This window comes from Pteropus alecto, unplaced genomic scaffold (assembly GCF_000325575.1).
Source record: "Pteropus alecto unplaced genomic scaffold, ASM32557v1 scaffold60, whole genome shotgun sequence".
Classification (NCBI taxonomy): Eukaryota; Metazoa; Chordata; class Mammalia; order Chiroptera; family Pteropodidae; genus Pteropus; species Pteropus alecto.
Window position 1 is genome coordinate 1391057 of NW_006430726.1, and position 16643 is coordinate 1407699.

Below are 16643 nucleotides of genomic sequence, written 5' to 3' on the forward strand. Positions count from 1 at the left end.
TGTCAGTAATGGATCAGGAAGCCTGGGCAGAAAGGATGGACACAGAGGGGCTTTGTTCAGAGAAGCCCATCAGATGGAGTCTGGCAGAGACACCAACGTGCTTCGTTATGGATTCGCTCTTCAGCGTGAGAGCATTGGAGTCCATTTGATGGGGTCGATAAGCCAGGACGCCTGTCCACAGGCCCCTTTCTTCCTTCTCTGCCACCTATTGGTTCCAAGATCTGCAGGGCTGGACTGGCTTCGTTTTGACTCCCCTGCTGGGTGCGTGTCGAGGTCGAGGATGCACAAAGTTAATAGAGTGCACAGCCCCTCCAAACGTGTTTAAAAGTCACTGTCTCTCAGCTCTGGCTGGCATTCTGTAAAGAGTCTGAGAATGTTCCTAGGGAGGATACCAAAGGAATAGATCTCTCGTTGCTCTATCTTGACTGGTCCTTAAGTCGTAGGGTGTCGACTGCAAAAGAAAAATAGAAATGGGCCCGGGGACCCAAAGCGATGAAAAGTCCAGAGAGTACCAGGTGCTGCAGTGCGTGTGACGGAGGAAAGAGATACTCAAGGAATGGACTACGCCTAGCCAGCCTTTTTCCTTTGCCTTTTGTCATTACTATTTAAGTTAACATCTTAAAATTTAACTGGCAGTTTATAAAAGTGAATTTTAATTTTACTTGTAAATTTAAAGTGATAAAATGACTTTAATTCAGACAGACTACTATTTCTCAGCTGATATGCATTGCTTAAGGAAATGTGAGTGTCAAAAGCAATGACTTTTTTTTACAATTAAAAATAAAGGAAACCAAAATTAATAGCATGTATTGTCACCACGCGTAACCGCTGTTAACATTTTGGTGCATATAAACCATTAAGACGTTTTAAAAGAAAATTGGGATCATAATGCATATGTTAAATTTACTGTACTTTTATACTATGTCATGAATATATCCCCATGGTGTTACCAATTCAGAACATATATTAATATTCTATAATGTGAATACAATCATGTTTATTTGACTAGTCATACACCGGTATGCTTTTAGGATTTTCTCTGTTGCTCATCTCATGATTATTAAGATTAATTTCTAGAATTTGAATGACCTCCAAGAGCTTAAACATTTTTAAGACTTTTTTGAAATATATTTCCAAATTGCCCTTTGTAAATACTTGAGTGAATATGTACTTCCGCCAATAACAGACTGTGACAGACTGTTTATAGCTCTTTACCAGCAGGCCGTTATGATTTGGGGAATGAGGATAAAGATGAATTGAGAGGCGAATCATGCTATTTTATTGTTAAATTAATTTGCATTTTACATCAAATGAGATTTTTTTTCCTTTATTGCAATTAAAATTAATTTTGTTTCCCTTTTTAGTTTGTGAGTGTAGGTTATTTAGCTATATTTAAATTTTATTTATTCAATCATTAATTTTCTTTATGGTTTCTTTTCGGAAGATATGCATTGAATGACCTTCTTCTGGTTCGGAGATGATAAAACATAGGAATCTATGTCATATTATTTCTCTAATTATTCATTTTTTACAACATTGAATCCTTTAACCAAAATGGAATAATTTGATATTTACTGCAAGATTTTTCCCTGAAATATGGTTTTTCTTTGATCTGCACCAGAATCCATATCCTGGTGACCTGAAAGTCACCTTTTTTTTTTTTTTTTTTTTTACCATATGCATACCTCTAGGCATTGCCTGATCTTTGGCACTTTCTGTATGCTTCCCCAGATCCATCGGCCATGTTTCTCATCAATACCATAATGTTTAATTACTGTAAGTGTATAAGATCTTCTGTCTGTAAAAGAAAACCCATTATTATTTCTTACTCTTTATTCCAAAAATGTTATTGGAATAAGATGATATTTTTGCCATGTAGTCTTCTAAAGTGGAGTTAATTTGCCAAGTCTTAAAACCCCCACAGGTATTTTGATTTCCTACGCTTTTGTAGATTAATATTAGGAGAATTGATATCACATGGTACTGGGCCTTGCTTTTTTTTAGAATTCAGCCTATTTCTTCATTTATTTAAATTTCCCTTATCTTTTGGTAAAGTCTTTGAGTTTATCAAAAAACCCTTAGGGTATTTACTATTAATTCCATTTCTAGATATTTTATAGTTGTGTTGCTATTGTGAATGGGATTTTTATTACAGTTAATAATTTATTTTGCTGTTTTATAGAAAGAAAATTGATTTTGGGATATTTAATTTGTAACCTGTCCGCTTACTCAATTCATCCCTTATATCTAATGTATTTTCTGTTTCAGTTGATTCCTTTGGTGTGTTTTAGTACATAATCGGTCTTCAAATAATGATAATGCAATTTCTTTTTTTCCTAATAGTTACGACACACTTTTTCTTATTGAATTGTTTGGAACTTGTCAAATAATAAGTGACAGGACTGAGAGCAGGCCACAGTTTTAAGAAAGATCATCAAGTATAATTTTGATTGTGGTTTTATATAAGTATTTGCTTTTACCAGTGATGATAAATACTTGAATAATGTGCAGTGGGCTAAGTACTAATCTAAATTTATACACACACACACACACACACACACACACACACGTGTAAACTTTCTGACTTAGCAGCTCCATGAGATCGGTGGTATTTTTTATTATTATCCCCATTATACAGATGGAAAAATTGAGATACCTATAGGTCAAATGAGGGCCTACCATGCAATGCTGCTCTCTCAGGTTCAGAAAGGGCCCTGGGGAACTCATGCGCTAAGACTTGTTTCAGATGTGGATGCATCATCCTTCCAGAAGCTCCTGGTGATTACTCCTCTGCCTTCTCTTCGTGTGCTAACATTTACGTTAGTAGATTTCCTAAGGATGCTATCCCCATGCTGTTCTTCTTAAAATACTCACTAGATCAAGTAGCATAATTATTTTTAATATTCATATGTCTGAACATAAATAATTTTTTCTTTAATTGGGAGATAGATCTGAATGAGGTTGGCTTATTGCCTTATGGGCTATCATGATCAATTTTTGCTATTAGAGTTATGCTAATAGTTCCCCTTTTTTATTGAGTTATAATTGACATCGAACATCGTATTAGTTTCAGGTGTATAGTGTAATGATTTAATACATGTATATATTGTGAAATGATCATAAGTCTAGTTAACATCTATCACCTGAAGGTTATAATTTTTTTCGAGAACTTTTAAAATCTACTCTTAGCAACTTTTGAATATATATGATATGGTATATTATCCATGGTTTCCCAAGGACTTATTTTTTGGCTGGAGGTTTATACCTTTTGACCCATTCAGCAACCACCAATCTATTCTCTATCTACTTGTCTTTTTTTTTTAGATTCCTCATGTAAATGAGATAGTCTTTGTTTTTCTCTGACTTATGTCACTCAGCACACGCATAATGCCCTCAAGATTCATCCCTGTTGTCACAGATGACAGGGTTTCCTTTTTTATAGCTAAATAATCTTTCATGGTGTGTGTATCATCACCTTTCCATTATCCATTCGTCTGCAAATGGATACTTAGGTTATTTCCATGTCTTGACTATTGTAAAAAACAGGGGCATGCCGATATTTTTAAAGAAATTACAAAAATTTTCTGTATGTGTGGTTTGCATTCAGTGCTGCTGCTTCTCTGGATTTATCTTCTGAGGCCCTGACACATAAATGACATTTTGAGACACAATCTTTTCTCTATTCTGTGCATATTGCTTCATTGTCTTTGGTATTAAATAATAGTGTGAGCAAATTTTTGGCTATTTAATATTGATTATTTATAGGGATCCTAATACTTCTTTTTCATTAATTATACCTCATCTATTTGGTGAGCCTGTTTGAGCTGCAGATTCAGATTTTTTTTTTAAAACACTCTCTTCTCTTCATCCTCTTTTTCCTCCTCCTTGGCTTCCATTAAGGTGACCGTGCTATCTGAGTCTAAAATTCCAAATGGAAACAGATCACTTTTCCTTCATCTATTCTAAAATTCTTACTTACACATTATTTTAATCTATTTTTTTCCCCCTTGAGATACTGAAATTTTTCTTGAGGTCGTCTTCTACGTAATGGATTTTATGTTTTGTGTTGAATAGTCTGTTAACTCTCTCCATTTGGCTTTTGATTTAGATATTGTATTTTCTATCTCCAGAATTTCTTTTGAGATCTTAGCTTTTATGCCTTTTGCTGTACTTTCACAATGCAATATACTCTTGATTCTTTCTGAGAACATATACAAGAACTTCCCCAGATTTTTCTCATTTCTGACAGTAAATCTACTTTGTAAAAAGGTACTTGCTTGGTGTCTTCATAGTGCCCCTCCGTTAACTGCAATATTTCTACAGAGGCATAGCATCTTCCTTCTGGGTATGTTTATAGTGAGTGTTCAAGGATGCCCAGTATTATAAGAAGAGATTGTCTTTGTCAGAAGTTTCCGTAGGTCTTTGAGACAGATATTCATCCCTGTTGGCTATACCTTGGGTGTGGGAACCAAAACCAGAGGCATGTACAAGACTTGTGGACTGATTAAGAGCCACCACACAAAGCCAGGACCTCTCAAGAGGACAAGTGTAGTCAATAATCTAGTGAAACCACAATGTGCAAAGGGAGAAAGTCGGGAGGGTTGACTGTCTTAGTCATGGCTTTAGGGAGAGCAGGAAAAAAGAAGTCTTCATAATTTCTCAAAACAAATCCTCCTTCAGGCAGGTTTGAGATCAAAACCCAAATATGTACAGAGTGGCCCAAATAGCCTTGAGCAAAGCTTGAGCATATAGTGGTCGCTGAGTAAGGGTCCCCAAGTACCTGTGGGAGGAAAATACGAGTTCTCTCTGGGAGAAGGAGCATCACCCCCAACCCATAAAGACTTTCCTCGAATGCAAGAAAATTCAAATTTAGAACAAAAAAGAACAAACTAATCAGAAACAGACTCACAAATATAGTGGACAATTTGATGGACAGAGGGGAGGGGGATTGGGGAGAATGGGAGAATGGAGCGAAGGGTTAAAGAAATACAAATTAGTAGCTAATAGATGGTCTCGGGGATGGGGAGCAGGGCAGAGGGAATGCAGTCAGCATTTCTATGTTGGCTAGGTGGAGGGTCAGGGGAGGGAGGGAGCAATTGGGGAGATCATTTTATGAACTATATAGATGTCTAACCAATGTACTGGATATTTGAAACTAAATAAATTTTAAAAAAATAGAATTTTAAAACATTAGAAAATAAGCAAGCCCTCATAATTGACATCAAACAGAAAAATCTAACCCGAGTAATTGCCTACGAAGACGGTATATGCAGGAACAATCAGGTAGGGACTGTAAAATAAGTGCTTTTGTCGTGTTTCACAGATGGTTGTTGAGATGGATGAGTTAAAAGCAGATTCAATAAAGCTGGAGAGAGAATTATTAGAATGGAGCATTGATAGGGAAAAAAATCAGAATTACAAGGATAGAAATGAAAACTATGAAAGTAAAGAACTATGGAAGACTGAAAAGAAATTAGTTTAACAGGAGTGTTTGGCCCATCCTTGATATCCTTGACAGGGACTAGGGGATAGACACTATTCAAAGAGATAATGGGTGACATTTTTTAGAAGCGACGAAAGATACCAATCTTTAGGGTCAATAAATTACACATAAAATAAAGAGAAATCTAAATGTATTTCAGAACATCAAAGCAGATGTTGCAAACTGCTAAAGGGAATTCTCTCTTATTGGCAGACTGTTTAGCTTTTTAAAAACTTCTAGGAGGTAGTAGTTTTAAGTTTTTGGTGCATGGATGTTCTCTTGATAAAATTATGCAGCCTCCTCGTGTCCAAAGTTTTATATTTTATTGGCAAATCATAGCAATACCATTTAAAAGTATGTGTTGGAGGGTCTGGGGTAACTACCTCTGCTTTCCTTGCAAATCATCACCAGAAATTACATTAATACATGCTCTGTATTTTGCTTTTTCCCTACCTATCATTAAATTATAAGTATTTCCCATATTGGTAAATGGTTTTTATAATTATTTTAATGGCTACATGATAGCCCATCAAATTTATCCCATTGTAATTTTCTCCATCTTTTCTCCTTTATTAGATATTTAAGGGTTATTTCTTTCAAATTTTGAGAATTATGTGTAATCTTGACATAATTACATTTTATGCACGTAGCATGAAAGGCATTTTGAGCAGTTTCTTAGGTAAGTTCCCAGAAGTAATATTATCAGTTTGAACAGTTCCTTAGGTAAAGTTCCCAAAAGTGATATTACCACATCAAATGCCATTGCATTTTGATATGTGTCAGCTTTTATCATAAAAGTTATACTAAGTATTATAAATTTGAATATATGTCTACCAATTTGCTGGATGTAAGAGGCATCTTTAAATGATAACATGGAATATTTTCCCATGTTTATTGTTTCTCCTTTTTTGCTCATGAATTATTATTGCTTATGCTTTTTAAACTTTTGTGGACCCTCTGTCTGTTTTACCAGTAAGTAATTTTCTGCAATAACATAAATATTCTTCCCATTATCGCTGATTAAAAATTGTGTGATTATGAGGGTAGTAGCCAATTTTGGATCCAAATACACATGTCAATTTGACTTATTTGGGGGTGAATTATCAAGAAAAATAATTAATTATTTAAATAATGGTGCCAGTGGTCTTGCTTATCAATATGATACATAGATATGGATCTATGCGTTCTAGCAGCATTAATATTTGAATATTTGTGTGACAGACGTGATTTGTTGACTCACCCGACACTCACTTCTAACAATTTTTTACCTGTCTCTTTGAAAGAGTTTAAACAAGAGAGAGAAAATTCAGTTTCCAGACCACTGTAAAATTGAAGTTGGCTCTATAATTCAGTTCTGGCCAGTAAAATGTAAGCAGGAGTATGCTGGTGCTGCCTTCCCCCAAATTTTTTTTCTCTTTCCTCGAATGATGTTCTGGGTGGAGCAACAGCATCCACCTTGAAATCACAATGAGAAAACCAGGAGCATGGCTGCTTAGAGTGGTTCTGAATTGTAAGGCACTAAAATAATGCCATGAGCTCCCTACCCCTAAAACTTATGCGTGAAAACATAAAACTCCTTTTCATTTAAGCCACTATAGTCAAGCTTTCTGTGATTGACTATGGAAAAAAAATTCTAATTAAGCTGAGGGGAGTTAGATTTCTATTAAGACTCACGTTTAAGCTAACCCAAAGCCGGCTTTATTTACAAACTTGCTACTGTGAGTCCATGAAAACGGATCAGAGTAGAGATCAAAATGTCTAAATTTTATCTACCTGTTTCCCGGATCATAAACAGAGATGTGAATGCATCTCCTGGAGCAAAAATTAAATTTTTAAAAATGTTCATGACATTCAACAATGGAAACATAATTTAAAGACTTTCATATATTCACTACCCAGAGAAGTCAAGTTCAACTTGACAAGTACAATATCCAAGACACAATCAATCCATGCCTCTCCATATCCACCCATTTCTAGCCACTAGGTATCCATCTGTCATAGACTGAGGATATACTTTTTGACAGGCTGCGTGCTCCATGCCAAAGATGTAAAGAAACAGGTACTGCTCAGTCTTTAAGAATTTCACCTTCAGGCTAGGTGTAGGAGGTGCGAGGAAGCCATTCAGATAAATATTTTTGATGCTGTGTTAGGGAAAAAATAGTAAAAAGATTAATAGTAGAGGCCAAAATAGATTATGTGACTTGCCTTAGACCCCACAGCCGATAAGTGGTACAACTTCTTTTACTTGAAGTCTCTGGGCCAGTCTTTTTATGATACCAGCCAGCGCCTAAAATAATTAAGCCAATATCTTGGATATGAAAATATTTTTTGCTTTATCAAATTACCGTTGTTTTGGTCATTGCTGCATAGAAGTTGACTGGTGTGAAGGAATCGCCCAGACCTATCAATCCTGACCTATCATTATGGTGCCTGCTATGAGATTTATTTAGCCTAAGGATTCATCCTTCTTTTGACCTTTCTGGAGCTGTTGTTATGCACTCTGCTGGATGCCGGGGTGCTGCCTGCCTCGAGGGGCTCTTTTCTTATACTTCCCTTGTCTACTCCCCGTCACCAGCAGCGAGGTGGCTGGTTGAGGAGGAGGGTGTAACCTTCGCTTCCTTTCTTTTTACCCAGCCAGACATTCTAGAACAAAGAGAAGCAGCCAGGAAAACAGGATGCAGGAAGAGAATCAGATGTTAGAGCTTTAGCACAGGGAGGCGACTCTGAGATGTTCCTCTCTCTAAAAAGTGATGTTTTCTACTGACTTAAGAAAAATCACTTGTGAAACATCTGTCTTTCCCCTCCTACTGCTGCCTTTTACAGAGGAACAGACTTCCCTTGACTCAGAAGCCATGTCTCCTTTCTTTAGGAAAACGGGTGCCCAAACGTGCAGCAAATCAAAAATTTTAAAGAGCCGAAATAAACTCGAGAACTTTCCACTTTATCTTTTTTACCTAGAAATTCTTTTGTGAGGCTAACTGCCCAGTTTGGAACTTCGTTTTTCCTTAGGATCGTTAGGAGCACAATCTTTTAAAATCATTACTGTCTCATCCCTGTCCTGTCATTATTATTTGGATGTGAAAATGTATTTAAAAAAAAATAATAATATTTGGCTATCGATTTCTTTTTCCAAGTGAAATATACTTTATAAACACAAAGACCTCACTCAGGACCACGTTGAATTCTGTCATAATAAACTGCAATGAAGGAGGAAAGAGAAACCGAGTTAATGTCAATCAATATTGTGAGGACTGGGACGTAGTCCTTATAACTACATGTCTAAGTACATCCCATTTTACAGGTGAGAAAATCAAGGCTAAGAGAGTTCATTAAGTCCAAGATGACACTGTTGGAAAATAGTGCAATCAGGATTACAGTCCACTTCCCATCCACTTTCAAAAGCTATGCACTTTCTACCTCACTTTGTGATAGAGTCCCCCCAGCCTGTGGATAGCCTTTTCTGTTGAGTAGTCAATCACTTACTAGTCTCTGTTACTAGCCGTGAGATGCCAGATAAAGTGTTAGTTCCATGGGTCTAAATGTCCTCTGAGGAGTGGAGATGATGATAATACCAACCTCACAGGGGTTTAGTAAGCGCTCACTGAGTTAATGCATCGAAAAGGGCTCAAAACAGGATCTGGCACATAGTACCTGCTCAGTAAATTTGTTCTCTGTTACCTTGTGGGTAATAGTGTAAAGTGCACGTCATGGCTTTGCTTTCATGCATTATCTCGATCCAGCTACAGAGCTGGTTCTAAAGAAACAGGATTTTTTTAAAGTTTCAGTCTCTATATATAAAAGGATCCGCCCTCTTTTTTCTCCATCTGTTGAAACATCTGTAGAAGAGAAAAAACATTTCTTAATAAGATTGTTGACATTCTTTAGTTCCAGCAACGAAACCCTTTTAAACAGACCAAGAGCAGCAGAGCTGCTTTGAAGGGGGCAATGTGATTTCTGTATTTCCATTCGCCTCTCTGAGCGTTAGTGCCCTACCTGCTCATGAGTGTCTTAGGGGGTACTTCCCGGAAACTCTAGAGGTCAACGTAAGGCAGACCAACACCCATCAGTCCACAAAGCACACAACAAAACACGCCACACAGGGACCGATAAATAATACCAGTTCTCAGTGTGTGTGATGAGCGTGTATCCTGGAGTCTTTCTTCCCATTCTGCAATTATCTCCACTCAGCAGAGTCAGCTGACTGCTCCGTTTGCTTGGCAGGGTCTGCAGTTCAGTACCCGTGAGCTGGAGGAGATGGGAGCCATGTTCTGCCTGGGCCTCCTCATCCTAGAGCTCAAATCCGTCAGCTGCAGCCAGCAGCTCCGGACCCGCGCGGCCGCCCTACTGAACGCCGAGGAAGACGCTCTGGACCACCACCTGCAAAGGTAGGATGCTCGCAGGGGTGTGAGGGTGATGTTTGCTTTGGCGTTTCCATGGGAGAATATCTCAAACACAAAAGTCAAAGGGACCCAGGGATCTTCATCAGAAGAAAAACGTGGAGGAGTCACCAAAGGAAGGTAAGAGCAATGGTGTTTTTCCTAGAGCCACATCTGGGACGTTGTCACTCCCCGCTGATGACAAGGACGTTGCTGCATATGGGTACACGAAAATGCAAATATAAAGCTACATACATTTATAAATGTGTTCTTAATACAGTTTGCTTGTGGTACAGAAGATGTAGCTTGATGACACACATGCACAGATAGAAGCATATGTAGCTACGTGTTTATATATGTACGAGGATTTTGGAGCCATTACTTAGTAAAAAAAAAAAAAACAAACACCTCACTGCCAATATCTAGGCACGTGGGGACAAGAAATGTTTTAATCTTCCTGTTCTTAAATTGCAACATGCCTTCTCGGAATGTGATAGGAACCACCCACAGGTAATGAGCACGTGGGCCTGGAGAAGCTGACTTAGCTACGGCAGGGGAAGACGGAGCTCTGAGAAGTGAGAGGGAGAAACATTATCCAGTCTTTTCTGAGGACAAATATTTCAGCCTTGAGCAAAACAGATTCGGGGGGTAAGAAGAGATGCTGTAATGGGAAGAAGAGGGGATCAGGAAAAGTCAGAGAAGTCAAGGCCAGGACATAGGGCACGTTTTGAGAGAGGGAATGGATGGGGATGATTGAACTATTTGGGAAGGAAGTGCCTCCTGGTAAACGAGGAAAAAAATCTCATCGTGCACCTCAAGTGCAAAGGCAGAAAGCTGTTAATACTGAGAGCAGCTTATTTCTAGCTCATGTTCATCAATTTTGCTCCCGCCACTGTTAGGCTGTTGTTTCAGTGTGACTTCTCCCCAAATGGCCAGTCATGCCTAGAACGATCTAGCGGCGTACATTAATACTGCTCTGGAAGGCGCTGGTTTCTCTGAGACTTAATTACCTAAGCGCAGTAATTAACTTGCTCGTCACACCGTGCTGTGGATCATAGACTATGGGAACTTAAGTAAATGCAGACCTCTTTCCTCCTTAGCGTTGCTGCCTGCAATTTCTTTTGTTTTGATAGGAAGACCACTTCCTTCTGCCCTTGCTCCCTTCAGCACCCCTCAGCGCCCAAAGGCTTGGGGGCGTGTTTGGTGTCTCTGTGTTTCAGCCTACCCCTCTGACGGCTCTTCTCCCTGCCAGTTTACATATTTCCACTTGTCTTTTCATCGTGGCCTTTGCTAAGCTATCTGGGGGTACAGGCGTGCCTGGATTTTCTTTTTCTTTCCCCCACCTCTCCTCTGCTGCTCATTGAGGGAAGATTGAGCAGACCTGGCATCGTTTACCTACCCTGAATGGATTGTGCCCCGTCTCTTTGATCCAAGGCAGTAAGGATTAGTTGCCTGTAAACTGGAACAAGAAGAAATCTATCAAAGAAGTGCCTTTTCTAATTCAAGTCTAAAGAATTCAGTGTCAGGCTCCAAACACAATGGCTGCTATGCGGGTTATCATAAGAATATAGAATTACATGCCCTTCCTTCCGTCCCACACAACTGACTTAATTTCTCAGCTGGCGCCGGTCCAAGGATCCTGAAGCTTGGATCCATGTGCTCTCAGTCTGGTATAGCCTCTGAAGGGCAAGATGCCTACACAGAGGATGTGATTAGTACGTGTGTTTGAATAGATGTGAATTAAATTCGAGAGGCATGGAGTTTGGGGGAGAGCAGCAGGAAAAAAAAAAAACTCTTTCACCCAAACATTGGTATCATAACATATTTTCTTATTTATTGGGGCAGTTGATCAAAACACACGGTGGTTCCTGCCTAAAGTTTCCAAACACTACATGGTGAAGAGGAAAATCCTTTGGAAAAATGTCTTGAACCAGAAACTATTTCAGCCACTAAGTTGTATGTTAAAGGATGGCAGATGGGAACTTGATCAAATGAGATCTATTAGTCTGAAACCAGCAAAAGGTTGTTTGTGTACCTTTTAATGAGCTCCTGATGAATAGGGCTGTATCATGAGATATAAGGACCAGCAGAGTGAATCCTGGGAATTCTGTTAGCAATGGGCTGCTTACTGTGCATAGCGTGTAAACCGTGTTCGTCAGCGTGACTCTCCACGTGCTTCATTTTAAGAGACATCTGCCGACCTTTTTATCTCCTGCCTCTTTCTTGGCTTTGGTGCCAACATTCTGTATGACAGTTATATCTACTTCCGAAACATTCTTTGAGCAGAAGGAAATATGAAAGGAAAAAAGGGGGACGGGGCTTTGACCTCAAAGTCCGACTTAAAGAAATGCGGGGACGTGGTCTTTTGAGTCGCGGAGGCCCCACAGAGTGATGCCTCCCGGGAGTGATCCGCTGGGAAGACGAAGTGAGGCTGTCCTCCCTGCACACCGCGTGTTGACAGTAGGTTCCGCGCTTTGTTTACCATACAAGCAATGAGAGAGTCATCAGCATCCACAGAGCAACTTGCCGTTTTCGTGAGCCCGAGAAAGAGCAGAAATGGTGGCCGTTGGCACAGTGGCTCATTTATGAAATTTGTGCGTGCTCTGTTTCGGTTTTTCTTTGACCGTTCTCTGCTTCCCAGTTGCTCATTTATGAAATGTCTTTAAAAGAAAAAAGAAAAAAAAAAAAACTCTACAGATCTATTCAGGCATCTTCTGATCGTCTTTCCTTTCCTCCTCTTTCTCCCACGTCCCAGTCTTGTCCCTGGAAATAACCGCGTGTGCTCTGCAGGAATTCTAAGCTGCTGCTTTAGGAGGCACCGTTTATCCACTGTGACAGGTCTTTTGCAAAGTCATTTAACAGTTTTGCCGAGTCAGCCACCGTTCATCTCGGTCCGTATCCCTTCATTGCCTCTAGCTCTTCTCAGGCGAGCCCCCATCTCCGATTGTCCCTCCATTAAGAGCAAGAGGAAGTTCAGAGTTTCGAGGTGGGACTTTGCAATAGCTCAGTATCTTGCTGCTGCTCCTGAGTTCCATTCCTTTAACCAGGGCTTCGTCTTAAGCACCCAGATAATTTGGTCGTCTCTTTGTTTGGTAAGGCAACACAACACACACACTAAAACCTTTCATAGACTTTATAAAATGTGTTTTTAATAATTAAAAGGATACTTGATTTTTCTTTTTAAAAAATATGCCTTTGTCTTTCTGAATGAGAAAATATAATGTGGAAAACACACAAAAAATCACCCCATCCCTGTCTTTAGGGTTCACCCGTAATCCAGCCACCTGTTGAGAACCATTGTCAACATGAAATTATTTTTCGCCTATGAATAAACAGATGTATAATCCCCTTAACTACAGTTATCAGAGTTCTTTGTAAAAGCTTCGTAAACACTTTTTTTTTTTATCTTAATAGACTTAATTTTTTTCAGAGCAATTTTAGGTTCACAGTAACATGGAGAGGAAGGTACAGAAATTGCCTACATATACCTAATCCCATTCATAGTAGTTAAAGGCAAATTTAAATAGTTTTGGTACGATTTTATGCTGATTTTCTACAACAAGTAAGTAAAATAATGAAAACCCAATGGTAGAGCCTCTAGGAGGAGAGAGATTTAACAGTATCATGCAGCTATCTGCAAATTGGTTTACTTTCCTCTGGAGAGGAGCCTGGCACATGCAAGAAGGTCCATAAAAACCTCCCATTTCATCTTGTTTCTAGCTTAAATGTTTCTCAAGAAAATAGCAGGAAACAATATTTAATGTGTAGATATTTATAGCTGTGAGACACACATCCCCAAATAAACTTAACCCAAATTCCTAGCAGTTAAGAAAAAGAATACATTGTTTATTAATTTTCTACAATACTATGAAACCACGAAAGTAAAGATATCAATGTGTATATATAAGATACTAATAACAGAAACATTTATTCGCACCTCGTCATGAACCAGATGCTGTGCTAAGTATTTTATAAGTATTATCTCACTTAATCATATAAATAATTCTGTAGAATAGATGCTATTATTAGCATTTATTTGACAAACAGGGAAATTAAGTTTTATGGAGGTTAAGAGGTTTGACAAGTGTCATGAATCTTATAAGAGACTCCTGGCTTTTAAATCCAATTCTAACTCCAAAGCTCATGTTTTTCTATGATATTTAGCCTTTCAAATAATAACTTTTTAAAAAGCAGAATGATTCATGCTATGCACATGCTGATTGTGACTTCAGCAACACACAGACACATTGACAGAGGTGGGGACATTAAGTGTATAATCTAAAACTAATGTAATCTTATTAGTTTCTTTATCTGTACGGTTTCCAAAGCTATTTGTTGAGGGAATACATATCCGAGTGCATTTGTGTGTAAGTTTTAAAATATGAATGACTTGGGCTCATTTTTTTTGCCCAGGAATATCCCTTTATTGTTTTAATACTCTTCAGAGAAAAACCACCATATATCATCATAGGTGGAATGTATGTCACGATAGGTTGAATCCATTCCAATCCATGGAGATAAAAACTCAAGAGAAGGACATTGCAGAAAGACAGAAGTTAAAGTCCATTTTCTTCATGTTGTCTTTGCTCTTTGCAAAAATGTTACCACCTGATAACAACCTTGAACGTTAACCTACAAGTGGTTCTATGGAAGCCCAGGGTGTCTAGGTGACTTGCTAGGTGTAGTTAAGTGATTTATCCATCGCCAGTCCACACTGAGGATCTGTTTTGCCTCTGCCTCAGGCACAACCCAATGAATGGCTGGTTTCTTGCCTATGAATTTATAAATATCTGAAAATAGAACAGGCTACCAGTCCCTGGAAAAGGATTTCAATCAAGTAACTCTCTCTCCCTGCTCTCTGTATCCAATGCAACCTTTTGCAGCCCTTGTCTTTTGTTGTCAATTCTAAAAATGAAGGCAGATTAAAAAAAAAAAAAAACGTTTGAAATTTTCTCATACAAGAGAGGCTATTTTATTTATTTAACTATTTCATTGAAGAAGGCTTCAAATAGCCTGGCCTGGATGATCTAAGTTAATTAATAGCATTCATTAATTTTTAGAGTAGTACTTCTTTATTTTTATTAATGTTGACTTTCTCGCTATTAAGTAACCACGTAACTCCCCGTGGCCTTTTATTGTTAGAATTCAAAACCATTTTTCCTGTGAGAGTGAGTTTACCAGATGTGGTAGGAGAAAAAAAAAAAAAAACTATGGACACACAAAAACATACAGAAAGGAAGAAGGATGGGAGGAAGGGAAGTTGCTTCACAGGAGAAGAGATCAAGGTCATGATATTTAAACAAAGATATCCTTATGAGGATAATAAGAATTCCAGAAAATTTACATTTTTGTCTTGTTAGACCCTGAACTTAGGTGAATCTGATGAAGAAACAGGACTGCTTTTTAAATTTCTGTGAACATTTCCATGTCTTGCCTGATTTCTTCATCCTGTCCAGTTGTCTAGTCCCCATCTCTTAGAAAGGAATAAAATAAAGCAGTCTAGACACATCCACTGCACCCAAGATGAAATCGTCTATCATGGTTTTTGCAGTGCGACAAGTTTCCAAAAAGCCCCCACTTCCGTATCTGGCATAGTTTTCTCAAGGGCACATGGCTTAGACTGAAGGCAGCTCGGTTCTGCTTCCAAGTATTCCTGTTGGCAAGTGGCTCTGAGACTCTGGGGCTGTGGCTTCACTTGTTTGCCCTCAGATTTCTTAGCTATAAAATTATCTTCAGATCTCTTTCAGCTCTCATATCCCATATTCCGAAGGCTACAGCCACTGACACCCTCCCATTCCAACACGGGAGGCTGCGACCCTGAATTCAAGACATCAAAGTCAAGGCAGTTGAATTATGCTAAGTGGCACAAAGCTTGTATTTGGTTGAATAAAAATTAAAGTTTTTCTCATTGCCCGCCAAGTAGATAATAAAGGGATAGAAGCTTCACTGTGCATAGGTAACAGAAAGGAGTCGTACTTAAATGATGAGGACAAAAGAGGAGAGTAAAGGCATGTGTTCGGAAGGGAATGTCACATATCGCAGGGGTGAGGTGACACCATGGTGCTGAAGGGTGTTAAAACAACCGCCCAGGGCCAGAAGCAGGATCTGGCACAAGGTGAGCCTTTAAAAGGCGCCTTAAATACTCTAAACAGGAACCACAACGTGTGCCATTTTCCACTCTGAGCGACGGATGCTTCAGGGGAAAGGAGTCATGATTCTCTTTCGCTTGGCCATTTTAATTCCTTTACACGAGTCTGGCCCACTCGGACCTCACACACGTCCTTGTAAGACAGTTATCTTCAGTCCTGTGAGAGCTCACCACAGACTTACCGATTCGATTACTGGTGAGTCTACCAGGAGATGGGAGATAACTTAGCATAAGCCAATATTGTTTCAGTACAATGGGAATGGAACGTATATCAGAGCCAATACGTTTATGATGACTCAGTGTTTATCACTTCGTTTTGCAGCTTTGAATCAGGGAAGTTGACTGGCTCCTTGTGCTTTGCCACTGTGACAAAATGAACACATGAGGTACAATAATGATAGTAGAATGCCACCCACGTGCCTGAAAGAGTAATAAGGATTTGATATGCATTATCTTAAATCCTAGAGAGTCTATTATTATTATTATTATTATTATTATTATTATTATTATCATTTATTAATTTTTATTTATAGATAGAGCAGTGGAGACTTAAGATGCTAAATGTTTGATAAAAGCCAGGCCACTGCCATATAGCTGATGTGATTCAAACACGAGTCACTGAATCCAAATTTATCGG

General features: G+C 38.7%; 1 protein-coding gene across 1 annotated transcript in view; it reads left to right on the forward strand.

Moving 5' to 3' along the window:
* AGBL1 (ATP/GTP binding protein like 1) overlaps positions 1-16643 on the forward strand; it is a 505804-nt gene that overhangs the window by 335385 nt on the left and 153776 nt on the right. Inside the window, exon 23 of the mRNA XM_015593333.1 lies at positions 9704-9867. Within this exon, the coding sequence (XP_015448819.1) occupies positions 9704-9867 (164 nt within the window). The remainder of the gene's footprint in view (positions 1-9703; positions 9868-16643) is intronic.